Raw genomic sequence first — 14,051 nt, 5'->3', positions numbered from 1 at the left:
AGATCTCTGTGCCTGAACTAATTTTTGCAGGAAGGGAGTCTGAGCAATGGAGGCAAATGGTGGTGACCAGAGATGAAATTCTAGGCTTAATAGACAACATAAAAACTAATAAATGGCTAGGTCCAGATGGCATCTACCTGAGAGTTCTCAAAGAACTCAAATTTATTTATTTGTTTATTATTTCATTTATGTCCTGCCCTTCCTCCTAGCAGGAGCCCAGGCGGCAAACAAAAGTACTAAAAATACTTTAAAACATCATAAAAACACACTTTAAAATACAGTAAAACAAAACATCTTTAAAAACATTTTTAAAAAGCTTTCAAGACATCTTTAAAAAAGGTTAAAAACATATTGTTTTTTAAAAAAGATTTAAACATATTAAAAATCAATTCCAACAAAGATGCAGACTGGGATAAGGTCTCAACTTAAAAGGCTTGTTAAAAGAGGAAGGTCTTCAATAGGCGTCGAAAAGATCGCAGGGATGGCACCTGTCTAATATTTAAGGGGAGGGAATTCCACAAGGTAGGTGCCGCCACACTAAAGGTCCATTTCTTATGTTGTGCAGAACAAACCTCCTGATAAGATGGTATCTGTAGGAGGCCCTCACCTGCAGAGCGCAGTGATAAACTGGTTATATAAGGGATAAGATGGTCTTTCAGGGATCCTGGTCCCGAGCTGCATAGGGCTTTGTACACCAAGACTAGAACCTTGAAGTTGGCCTGGTAGAAAATGGGCAGCTAGTGCAATTCTTTCAGCAGTGGAGTGACATGTTGGCAATACCCTGCCCCAGTGAGCAGTCTCGCCACCGCATTTTGCACCAGCTGCAGCTTCCGGACCAACCTCAAGGGCAGCCCAACATAGAGCACATTACAGTAATTGAGCCTAGAGGTTACCAGTGCATGGACAACAGTGGCCAAGCTATCCTGGTCCAGAAACGGCAGCAGGTGTCTTACCAGCCGAAGCTGGTAAAAGGCACTCCTAGCCACTGAGGTCACCTGGGCCTCTAGCAACAAAATGGATCTAGGAGCACCCCCAGACTATGGACTTGCTCTTTCAGAGGGGGTACAACCCCATCCAAAACAGGCAACTGAGCAACTATCTGAACTCGGGAACCACCAACCCACAGCACCTTGCTAGGATTCAGACCAGTTTATCGGCCCTCATCCAGCCCACCACCGAGTCCAGGCAGCCAGCGAAATGTGAAACTGCTGATCTTCTAACAAAAAATATTTAACCTGTGGCCAGGAAAGTGGCCAATGGAACACCAATCTTTAAAAAGGGATCCAGGGGGGATCCTGGAAATTACAGGTGGTTATCTTAACATCTGTCCCGGGAAAACTGGTAAAAAGTATTGGTAAAGGCAAAATAACCAAGCACATAGAAGAGCAAGCCTTGCTGAAGCAGAACCAGCAAGGCTCTGCAAGGAGAAGTCCTGTCTCACTGACCTATTAGAGTTCTTTGAGAGTGTCAACAAGCATATTCATAGAGGTGATCCAGTGGACAAAGTGAACTTGGGCTTTCAAAAAGCTTTCAATGAGGTACCTCATCAAAGACTACTGAGTAAGCTTAGCAGTCATGGAATAAGAGGAGGGGTCCTCTTGTGGAGTAGGAACTGGCTAAGAAACAGAAAGCAGAGAGAAGGAATAAACGGACAGTTTTCCCAATGGAGGGATGTAGAAAATGGAGTCCTCCAAGGATCTGTATTGGGACCTATGCTTTTTAACTTATTCATAAATGATCTAGAGCAGAGCTTGGAAGATTACTTTTTAAAAGTAATAAATGACAGTTACAATTACAAGTGCAAAAAAGTAGTAATTACCATTACAATTGCTCCGGAAGTAACCGCTTACTTTTTCGCAAAAGTAATCACTACAATTACATTTCAGTCACTTTTAAAAAAATGCCTACAAGGTGCTGGCCTTGGCTGCTGTAGCCTAAAACAACATTAAAAATAAACACACACATACAGAGGTAGTAGAATAGTTCTTTTTATCCATAAGATAGCAATGGTAGTCTCTCCGCTGGTAAGGGAGGTGGAGAGGGAGGCAGAGGCCGCTACTCACATCTTTGCACATTAAACAAAGTGCCACCCTCCCCCACTCAGCCAGCCAGCATAATCTCTCTCACTTAACCACCTCCCAGACCCTGCCCTGCCACCAACTAAGGGACACTCACCCAAGCAAACATTTTCCCCTGAGATGCAAAAAAGTTAAAATACTGCAAATGCAGCACAGTAGCCGGAGAGGGTGGGGGAGGCCACTTTGTGTGCCAAGTACAAACACAGTATTCTCTTTCTCTCTCTTACACCCACACACACACACGTATGCTGTCATCTTTCATCTCCACAGTTCTTTATCACCATTCTGCCACTGCTTCCTTCTCCTTTATCCATGTTCTTGCCCTCCAGCTCCTTTTTCCCTCAACTCCGTTCTTCTCCACCACCATCCATTTTTTTAAACAATTTTTTCCCACTCCACCCCGTCTCACTCTCCACCTCCTCCCGCGTCACCTCCTACCCACCCACAGAGCACGAGGGAAGAGTGACGTTGCACAAAAACCCAGTCTGAGGCACATGATCAAAGGAGCAGAAAACTTCCCCTGCTTCCCCCCCCCCAAGTAATGCCCCAAAGTAATGCTGGAAACGTTACAATTATGCCTCAAAAGTAATAAAATCACTTGTCGTTCTATTACAATCAAAATGTAAAGGAATTACCCACTTGTTCCTCAAAAAAGTAATGAATTACAAGTAATTCGTTACTTGTAACGAATTACTTCCAACCTCTGACCTAGAGTTAGGAGTGAGCAGTGAGGTGGCCAGGTTTGCTGATGATAGTACATTTTTCGTGGTTGTTAAAACAAAAAGTTATTGCAAAGAACTCTGAAAGGGCCTCTCCAAACAGTGTGAATGGGCGGTAAAATGGCAAATGCAACTTTACACTTGCAACTAAACAAGTGTAAAGTTATGCATATTGGAGCAAATAATTTTAATTTTACATATACACTCATAGGGTTGTAATGGATAGCTCAATGAAGATGTCGGCCCAGTGTGCAGCAGCTGTGAAAAAGGCAAATTCCATGCTAGGGATCATTAGGAAATGTATTGAAAATAAAACTACCGATACCATAATGCTGTTATACAAATATTTGGTGTGACCACATTTGGAATATTGTGTACAGCTCTGGTCACTTCATCCCAAAAAGGTTACTGTAGAGCTAGAAACAGTTCAAAAACAGATAACCAAAAAAATAAAGGGGATGGAGGGACTCCCCTTTGAGGAGAGGTTGCAACATATGGGTCTTTTTGGTCTAGAGAAAAGGCAAATAAGAGGCGACCTGATAGAAGTGTATACACTTATGCATGGTATGGAGAAAGTGGAAAGAGAACTATTTTTCTCCCTCTTTTATAACACTAGAACTCATGGACATCCAATGAAGCTGAATGCTGGAAGATTCAGGACAAACAAAGTACTTCTTCACACAGTGCATAGTTACAACAGGCTATGATGGCTATGCTGTGCCTCTATAGTGAGAGGCAGTATGCTTCCAAATACCAATTGCTGGAAACGACAGAAGGGGAGAGTACTCTTTGCACTCGGGTCCTGCTTGCAGGCTTCCCATGGACATCTGGTTGGCCACTGTGAGAACAGGATGCTGGACTAGATGGGCTGTTGGCCTGATCCAGCAGGCTCTTATGTTAAGTGCTTACTTTTCTAACCCAAACGGGTTTCCATTTATAGTCTGCATGAGTGTGCCTCCAACTTTTAATTCAGGTGGGGAAAGTGTGTGCCTCAACTGTTGGACGTTTGGGCTAATGAACACAAAGGGTTGCAGAGCTTCTTCCTGGGAGAGCTTCTAGTAATTCCCAGTTTGTGCTACTTGAAGAACAAATGGCGCAGCAAACACTGCTCTCCAACAGCCATTTTGGGAATAGTGTCACTTGGGATAAAAAGATACATTTTAAGATTTAGCCCATGTGTGTTAAATCTTGTGTCAGGGCTAGATTTAATTAAGGATGAAGACAGTTGTAAATACATAGAGCATTGAATCACTGTGGATCCACATACTCCCCCCCCTTTTTTGGACCAAATTTGAAACTTCCCAACTGAATTAAGCTCAGGAGCAACTAGGTCTTCATGTGTCCAACACAAGCTGACTCTACAGGTTCCTGATAGGTTGGCACTTGTGAGATCATGAAGCCACTCCCTGCATAGAGCCATTTTTCAAATAAACAAAAACAGATGTTTACCAGGATAAAGTATGCTCAGTTTGGTTGTTTTTTTGAAAAAATATTTGTATTCTTAAAAAAAAAAATCAGTATTGTGCAAAACAAATAACCTATCTCAGATGATAACCCATACTAATTATGTAGTCCAGTTGTCTCCAACTTGGTGCCTGTGAGCTCTAGCATACCTGCCAGTACCTCATATGGTGTCTGTGAAAGGTCTTTGTAAATATCCCCTCAAAAATCCACAGTCCATTGAAGACTCTTTGCTCTTCCTGCTCAGTTCCTGTTTGCACTGGCTCACCCTCTCCTATATTGAACATGCCCCCTTAAACACGCCCACTTCCCATTGGATATCACCCTCTTCTTCTGAATAGAGCTTCTCTCTGTGAGCCAGCACGACAGTGGCATGCCTGCACCATGCTGTGGTCTTTTATCTTTTAGATGTGGCAGCCATCAGGCTACACTTTTATGGCAGCCATTTTGTGATATGCCTCACACCCCACCGCAGCCATTTTGTGAATGGCACCCACAACACTTTTTCAGAATTGGCCCAAAAAGGTTGGTGACCCTTGATGCATTCCATGCTTGCCTTTTCAGAATGTGCGTCTCAGTCCCAAAGGCATGGTGTTCAAGTTGTGGAAGGACATCCCAGTGCCACTCTTCATGTCTCTCTATATCTTCGAGGTGCTGAATTCAAAGGAAGTTCTTCGGGGAGCAACGCCAGCCGTGGCCCAACGTGGCCCTTATGTATACAGGTTTGAGCTTTTCTTTGTCTGCTTCATCTGATCTTAAATGTTTCTTTTAATTTATATCAGGCAGGTCCAACATTTTGGACCTCCTGGTGTTGCTAAACTACAACTCCCAGCATCCCTCGCCATTGGCCATTATTGCTGGGGCTGATGGGAGCAGCAGTTCAGTAACATCTGGAGGGCCAAAAGGTTTCCCACACCTGTCTTAGATCTTACATATATGCTGGGGTAGGGAACCTTTTTCAGCCTGAGGACCGCATTCCCTCTTGGGCAACCTTCTGGGGGCCACATGCCACTAGTGGGTGGCACTGTTCAGCAGATCAGTTTTGGGGGCAAATCTGTGTGCATGGTGAAGATGATCACCCTAGAAGCTATGGAATGGAGTGGAAGCAAACTTTGGCCAATAAAACTCTGGCTCATGGTTTAAGCAGGCCCGAATGTCTGTTTTAAGGGTAGAAATGGAGCTTCTGGTGGAACATGAGAAACAGAAGGGTTGGCACAGCTTTAGTTGAGCTGAGATCATGTGGAGAGTGAAAATATAAATGTCATTAGCAGCTCTGAGTGACCTTTATAACACTCTTTGTACCCCCATAAGACCTGAGAATATGTCACTTCCGAAAATAATTAAGTAGACATAAAATACCACACCTGTTTTTACAAGAATCCGTCCCTGACGTAATTTACCAATACAGAACTGAATTTTAGTGAGAAAAGATGAGGTGAGAGATGAGAGTGAATCAGAAGGCATGAGAATTTGGAGATGTAGAACGACTAAACAAATATTCCAGTTCAATGTTAGAGCTCACTTTTTCTTTGCTCGGTTCTGTTTTTGCTTAGCTCCAAGTTTTTCTAATGGTTTTGGTCTGAGGCCTTGGAGCCCACCTTGCCTTCTTTGCCTCCTGTCTGAGAGGAGTGTTTTATTCCGTTGAGCCTCTCCATCTTTCAGTTTTTGAAGCTGCTCTTGTCCATTTACTCTGCACTGCCCTTTTTGGGTTCTGGATGTTTGGCTCATGAACAGTTTTGAATAGGTGCAGTTTTTTATTTTTATTTTTACCTTCTGTTTATTCTCTTGTGAGATTCAGACTTCACTATTTCAGTTTTAAATCATTTTCTCTTCTATTGTTTCCTGAACTTGTTTCCCATTGGACCATTCTGGATCCTGTATGCTGGATCTGGATTCATTTTTCTTAACTTTCCTCTTTAGCCCACAGAAGCCAGTTCCTTGGATCCCTGTTGGGACCGGTAGTTGTAATGCCCCTGCTTAATATTTGGGTTAAACTGTGATAAGCCTGGGAATCTAGAAAGCTTTTAACTCGTTTGGACTGGTGGAAGTTTTAGGAGGATACAAACCGGGTTTACTTATATACGTGCTTTATTGACAGCTGTTTGGTTAATGATTTTTGACTGCCAATTTAATATTGTTTTCCATTTAGAAACTAATTCAGATGTTATTTTTGTTCTTATCCTTCAGTCATTGCTGAGTTTGTACATTTTCATCATTTCTGTGCTTTGATTTAAATCAATATTTCCCATTTATTTTAGTTTTGGTCTGACCCTCGTCCCTTCCTGGTTATCACTACTAGCACACTGTAGCAAAGTTCAGTGGAGTGAAATTTCAAACCTATTTTCAGGCCCCAAAGGCAGAAGTAAGTGGTGCAACAGATGTGGCTCTTGCCTTAGTATGGGTGCATTATCACAAGTCAAGGACACGTTCCAATCAGGCAAAAGCACTCGAGGCATAGAGAAGGGCTGGGGAGGGGTGTAGCCTGGAAAAAGTCCTGAGGGCCAGAGAGCGAGGCCTCCTGGAGGGCCACTCTTAGCTCCTGCCATTTAGAAATTGATTTTTTTCTTATACTTTAAATGTGATTCTTACACTGTACATGCAGAGTTAGGATTTTTGTTGCCCTGGCTTACAGTGATTTACATATTGAACTGCATGTTATTGCCTGTTCTCCCTGTTTGGAGAAATCCTTTCCAAACTTTTCACAACCCATTTTTGATCTTATCACCCTGAATAATTTGTTTGCCACCAGCTAACTAGGCCACCTTATAAGAACATAAGCAGCTGCCTTATACGGAGTCAAGGTCGGTGGTCCATCTAGCGCAGTATTGTTTACACTGTCTGGCAGCAGCTCTCCAGGGTTTAAGCCAGGAAACATTCCCAGCCCTACCCGGAGGTGCCAGGGATTGAACCTGGGACTTTCTGCATGCAAGGCAGACGCTCTGCCACTGAGCTATGGCCCTTTCTTAATGCATAATCCATAATGCATCTCCCTGCTCACCCCTAACTCAAGGCCATTAATGATCAATTCATGGGGCGCTGGCCAAGCCTTTGGACCTCACTAAGACCCCATCGGCCCCATACATTTAACTAATCATGGCTTTCCCCACACAATCATGGGAACTATAGTATGTTAAGGGTGCTGAGAGTTGTTAGGAGTCCTCTGTTTCCCTCACAGAACTACAATTCCCGGAGTGATATAACAATCAATCCCTCTTCCCAGGGAAGTAGGAATTGTAGCTTTGTGAGGGGGTTAGGGGTCTCCTAACGTCTCTCAGTACCCTTACAAAAGTTATACTTCCCAGGATTCTCTGGGGGAAGTTATGATTGTTTAAAGTGGTATAATAATGCTTTAATTGTATAGGGCAGATGGATCCACTCATGTGGATAGAATATGTGACCAAGGGGTTACTAATGCTCCCACCAGGCTGCCCATTAGAGGGGAAGGTTGGTAGCAGTAGGCAGGCTGTCTCCTCAAGGCATTTTGCTTCCTATTATTGATCACTATATTGAGGCTCCTTTTGAGGAGCTTCCAAGCCCAGAACAGAGTTTGAAAGCCACTGCAGTAGGTCAGCAGAGGTGGATGCTGGAAGGCCTTCTTGAATGCTAATCCAAATCTTTTGCAAACCAGTCAGCCAGATCTATTGCTTGCACGTATGAGTCTTCCCCTGGGGTTTAGCCTTTGGCATAATCCCAAGCTTGTCCTCTGCACATATTTTGCCTGTGGCGGCAACTTGGTGTATTTTTGCAGGTGTTGAATGTATGTATTGTAGCTCTGTGCAAAGTAAAGAAAAAGCTTCTTAGCGTAAACTAAGATTAGACTGAAAGTAAATGGGGAACTCTTACCCTTCTCCTGCTCAGGCCCCAAGATTAGATTTACATGGCACATAGCATGGAGAGTTTTCTGCTGAGCTGTCTAATCTGCCATCATTGTGTTACCCGTCTGGGATTGCCAGCCTCCCTTTCTCACAGAGGCTTCTGTTCCTTTTAACAACTTCTGTACAACTGACAGCAGGGAGTTTTTTTTCAAGCTGCATGATGGGAGATCAGGAGCTCTCTCAAGTTAAATAGCTCTTTACTGTTAAAAGCATAGGAGCCTCTGCCAAGAAAGGAGTTGGCGATCTAGCGGTTCTAACAGGTGGTGGAACCCTAGTGCTCATTTGGAGCCATTATGCATGCCTCACTGATTTTTTAATGCAGGGAGAACATTTGTGCATGCAAAGGATTGCACATGGCTGGCACACTTCTCCACTGAAACTGATGTGCAAGAGCATTGAAAGCATTTGAGCACATGTTGTGCCACAAGAATGGCTGTATCATGGCTGTATACTATAGTCAGCATGGATTTTTCACATTCCACAATGTTAAATTGAAAATACCCCCATGCCATTCTGATGCTTCCCATAAGCTCATTTCAAAACAAAACCTTACAAAACGTATAGTCCTTAACTCAGAAACACTTGCTTAACAACCCTCTAAATCTTCACGGCAATGCACAAAACACTCAGAGAGAATCGAAAGTTCAAAGTGTGAAAAGAGAGAGAGATAAATCTGACACCATTATGACATTGACGAATAAAAAGACTTTGAAATTATAAAAATAAATTTGACACAGATTTCTTAGGATGAATAATGAGAGAAATAGAATTTTCTAGGTTAGATTCTCTGTAGAAACAGCAGTAACACCGAAAAGAAGCAAAGTAAGAAGAACACCAACATATAAAAATATAATTCTTTATCTTTGGAGATGGCAAGTGTTGCCACCACTCACCATATGCTCAGAGGCACATGTTACCAAATTCTTCCAAGCTACACAGGAAGTGGATTGGACTGTGAAAGATCAACCCAAATTGGGTTTGCATTTTGACAAATTTGTAGGGCAGTCCAATATCTCAGAGAGGAGGTCAGGTCTCCTGCTCCCCTGGTGCATTCACTGTAGCTGCCTGTGATGTCCTTCCCCAGCACCGAAGCTCTCACTTGGGGCTACCAGCAGACAGGAACGTCAGGTTTATTCTTACCCTTTACAGCTCTAGCACAGATCTCCCTAGATCCCACTGCTAGGCAGCACCACCAGTCACTTTCTGTAACCCAAACTCCCAGAGACTTTGCCTAAGTCTCTCTATAGCTTGTGACTGTGTGCCTATGCTGTTCCCAACCCCCTTGTATCTTTATATTTAAAGCATACAACTCTGGGTTGCTCTGGATACGTGACTTGTTACAATCTCTCCCTTCACCGCTGCCACCATTAGATACAGTTTCTGTTCAGCCTTGGTAATTACCTTGCCCTCCCTTCTGGTCTGTATATTCCCCAGCCAAGGATCAGGCCTTTGGTAAAGCAAACAAGTATTTATTTAATATCAGAAATAACAAGATTACTTAAGGAATGTTTCACAAGCGTATGGTTTCATCTATATTCTGTTAGGTACTTAACTTCTTACTAATTGCCTCAGAACTCTGACTCACTCTCCACACCACCAAACCTCAAAACCTCCAACCTCTCTCACAACCTCTCAAACACACCCTTCTAAACACCACCTCCTAAATTCAACTGTCATGCTTCCATTTATACTTCCAGCCATTCAAACACTCAGCCAATCATCCAGCATTCTACTGCTCATGTACTCCCCCCTCCTCTTTCACTCCACTTACCATATGTCTTCTATACAAACAGCACTTACCATATTTACAATATAAGCAGGAACATCACACTGCCCAATATCCCTGCTTTTTAAAGTGTGATAGAAATATCTGTTGGCTACAGGTACGTTCTTAAACCACAAAGTTTTTTTCCCTATTAGTGAATGGAGCATTATTCAGAGGTTGTTCACCCATCTATGTGAAGTACGTGGCTGCCATTCAAAAACAAATTGTTGGTTCTTTCTTTGAAGCTAACAAGTGCTATAGCTATCCACCCTTGGTCTGAAATATTGGCTGGGTGGTTTGTAAAAATTAATAGCTATCTATTAATTTTACTGTTAATAGTGGTCCTTTTGTGTGGTGAAGTGTTTGATTTATCTCCTTGTAAAAACTGTTGTGTTGAACATAGCATGTCTGCCGGTTACTAGTGGTGGTAGATAGATGAATATAGAGGGTAGCTACTATGCTTATGTAATATATGATTTAGAAGCATTGGGGTGGAAAAAAATGAGTAATTGATGACAACACCTAAGGAAGGTTATGAATTAAGCCTTGCAACATAATTGTCACATAAACTTATTTATGCAATTTAAAACTGACTAATAGGAATAACCTTTCAGCACTTCTTACCTGAATTAACAGTGTTAAAAACCTGTTTTTTACAGTTTTGGGGGGCTCCTGCTGGGAGGAAGGGCGGGATATAAATCAAATAATAAATAAACAAATAAATCAAATAAAAACCAGTGTAGTATACTGGTTATAGAGTGTTGGAGTAAGATCTGGGAGACCTGGGTTCAAATACCCAGTGTCTCAGCATGGGTGATCTTGGGTTAGTCATGGTGTCTCAGACTAACCTACCTCACAGGATTGTTGTGAGGATAAAATGGGGAAGGGGAAAGCCATGTATACCACCTTGAGTTCCTCGGGTGAAAGGTTGTGGTGGTGGTGATGATGATATTAAACCCTAGAATTATTATAATTGCATTTGTTTAGATGATTAAAAGCGCCTTTTAGTTGATTGACCTAACCAATGAATCAATTTTTAAATGAGCATTTTAAATGAGCAGCACTGCCCCATCTAGCCCAGTATTGTTTACACTGACTGGCAGTGACACTCTAGGATTTGGGGTAGCCCCTCCCCTGTTCTGCCTGGAGATGCCTAACATTGAACCTGGGACCTTTTATGTGCAGAAAAGATGCTCTACCACAAAGCTGCCGCCTTTTAATTAAAGGAAATGCCTTGAAGCAAGGATTTTGATCTGCAAAGAGCAAATCTCCCTAATCCCACACCACACACCACCAATTAGGCAATATCTCTTGCTTTGTAGCCCTAAGTGCCTCTCAAAGCAGCTTACAAAAGATTCTCACAATAAAAATCATATTCGAGTTCAATATCAGGAACATAAGGAGCCTGTGTGTTTTGCCCAAGGATGGAAACAGACCTGGGTGATGGCCATTTCTTATGTTTTCAGACATGGGGACTCAGCCATTGTTATGCTTCTTGTTCCCAGATGGCCTTGATGCAACCCAATACTTGCATAGTACCTGAATGGCCTCTTTTGAATGTCTGGAATCTTCTTTTACACACATACCATTCTACCTTAAGACTGAGACCAGATGAAGACTGGCTAGATGAACACTTGCTCTGTTTACCATCTGCCCAGGCCTGGGGAACTGCAGGCCTGGGGCGCAAAGGTGGTCCTCCGCACCTCTCTATCTGTCACTTGCGGCTCTCCCCGGACTACACCCATCACTGGACCTGCTTTGTGCACCACCTTGTGCTTTTGCATTTTAATTCTGATCATGCTTCTAGGTTGCCTAGATGATAGTTAGAAAGGAAATGTGTGAGTACATTAACATTTGTTGCTTCACCCACTTTTAGCTTCTGGCCATGCCTCCCACTGGCAGGTCACGTGGCCCTCGGAAGGCTACCTAGAAGGGAATATGGCCTTTGGGCTGAAAAAAAAGTTTTCCTACCCCTGATAGAGTTCTGGAAAACGCAAAAGCTTGCATGGTGTTTTGTAATATTTTGGTTGGCCCTAATATGCATTTTTTTCTTGTGGCCAATGTGGCTACTTTTTTCCAAAGTCAGAAGCATCTCTATGATGCTCTATGATGATCTCTATTCAGGTGTAATTTCATACCCTCCTCCTTGGTCTTGCCTGGTGTTGCCTTTTGACCTATGACTACTAGGCATCAGGTCACATCAAAGACACAAGAACATAAGAAGAACCCAGACTGGATTCTGTCTTTGGCTGGGTCTTACAAGTGCACAGCAAAATGAAATGGTAGCATTCAAAGTGCCATGTCATAAGAACATCAGAAGAGCCCTGCTGGATGAGGCCAAAAAGGCCTGTCCAGTCCAGCATTCTGTTTCTTCAGTGGCAACCAGATGCCCCAATGGGAAGCCCGCAAGCAGAACCCAAGTGAGTCCTCTCCCTACTTGTGATTCCCAGCAACTGGTTTTCAGAAGCATACTACCTCTGGCGGTGGAGATGGTACATGGCCATTGTGGCTAGTAGCCGTGATCTCTGATGCAAGGGCATGGGGTTGAGCAGCTGGAACTTGCTTAGCCCATGGTGGAGGCAACCTTCCATGATGGATGCAATGTAGGTGCTGATATAGCCTGAGCGTGTATCTCTTTTTTTCAGGGAACAGAGAGAGAAAACAAACATAACTTTCCATAATAATGGTACAGTCTCCTTCTTGGAGTATCGGTATTTTAATTTCCAGCCAGACTTGTCAAATGGGTCAGAATCAGACTACGTCATCGTACCAAATATCCTGGTGATGGTAAGTAGACTCACAATTGCTCTGATATTTATTTCTAGTTTTTAATGAGTTTTGTTTATCTGGCGTGAATGTGTGCTGTTCAGTTGGAGCAAAGTGTGCAATGTGGTTATAGGAATCAGGTTCCTTGAATACTTGCTTTCATCTTTGTCTGTTTTTAAAAAACAAAACACCCAAGCTTCTAGTCCTTATGGTTGAGAAGGAATGCACAGGCCAGGTACAGTGTCTCAGCCTGACCTATCTCACAGGGCTGGTGTAAGGATAAAATGGAAAGGAGGGGAACAATGTGCACTGTTGTTGGGAGACAGGACTGTACATCTTCAGACTATATATGTGTGAGGGGAGGGGGATACCAATTTGATCGGATTAAGAAAAGAATTAAGAAAAGAAAGCAACACCTTTGCATTAAGAAAAGAAAGCAACACCTCCCTGTATGCAGGGAGCTTTTTATGGAAAAGGATATTTAGAGATGTGATTTTGCCATGCACCATTTTTTTTTCAATTAACAGAGACTAAAATAACAATTAGCGGGGAGGGTCACAAAGTTTTTTGAGCTTACAAAGGTCCCATACTCATATAGGTTAGGAATCACTGATATATAGCATAAAGAAGAAGAGCAGAGCAATACAAACGTATAATTTTAGATCCATCAGTGAATTTGTAGAGTCTCCTTATCACATATTTAAACCTCAGCCTTATCAAAATTAATAGGTTGTATTCAGTAAGTCCTACTCAGAATAGACCCATTGAAATTAAGGAACCTAAGTTAGTCATATCTATTACTTCAGTGAGTCTCCTCTGAGTAGGAATAGCATTGAATGCCACCCACTTTACATGTGCATAAATTACCCCATATTTCTTTTAATTTCTACATTTCCTGGATTGGTGACCATAAGCTTGTGTACATATTTATATCTGTACATACCTACACATCTATATTTACACACCTATGCATATCCCTATATACATGCACATTTAATTGATTTACAGTCATAACCGTGCTTACCTAAGAGTAAGTCCCAGTGAATTTTGTGTACACACTGTTAGGATTGTGCTGTTATTTTCTGAAGGTCAGAGAATAAATCTAGATATGCATTGGCCTGGCTGGTCAATTGACCGTAATAAATCTAATGAATGAATGAATGATATGCATTGGCTTGGATGCTAAAAGTGGTGGTCTGCTTTTTTTTGCCATCTGCCTCCCCATGCCCCCACACACCCCACCCCACTCCCAACTTGGATGGCTTTAAAAGAGGATTGAACAAATTCACGGAGGATATCAGATGGCTGTGTTCTACCTCTGTGATAAGAGGCAGTCAGTTTCTGAATACCAGTTGCTGGAATGCAGGAGGGGTGAGTGTTCTTGCAC

The 14,051-nt window shown here is 42.6% G+C and overlaps 1 protein-coding gene across 6 annotated transcripts in view; it reads left to right on the top strand.

Moving 5' to 3' along the window:
- SCARB1 (scavenger receptor class B member 1) overlaps positions 1 to 14,051 on the top strand; it is a 101,557-nt gene that overhangs the window by 44,483 nt on the left and 43,023 nt on the right. For 4 of the 6 annotated variants that reach the window (XM_061603110.1, XM_061603107.1, XM_061603111.1 and 1 more), the window contains exons 2-4: positions 3,414 to 3,465; positions 4,823 to 4,980; positions 12,544 to 12,685. In XM_061603110.1, the coding sequence (XP_061459094.1) occupies positions 3,414 to 3,465; positions 4,823 to 4,980; positions 12,544 to 12,685 (352 nt within the window). The remainder of the gene's footprint in view (positions 1 to 3,413; positions 3,466 to 4,822; positions 4,981 to 12,543; positions 12,686 to 14,051) is intronic. The other 2 variants (XM_061603109.1, XM_061603112.1) reach the window with 1 other exon arrangement.

The sequence above is a fragment of the Rhineura floridana genome, chromosome 19 (genome assembly GCF_030035675.1).
Source record: "Rhineura floridana isolate rRhiFlo1 chromosome 19, rRhiFlo1.hap2, whole genome shotgun sequence".
Taxonomy (NCBI): domain Eukaryota; kingdom Metazoa; phylum Chordata; class Lepidosauria; order Squamata; family Rhineuridae; genus Rhineura; species Rhineura floridana.
This window is presented reverse-complemented; position numbering and strand designations above follow the sequence as displayed.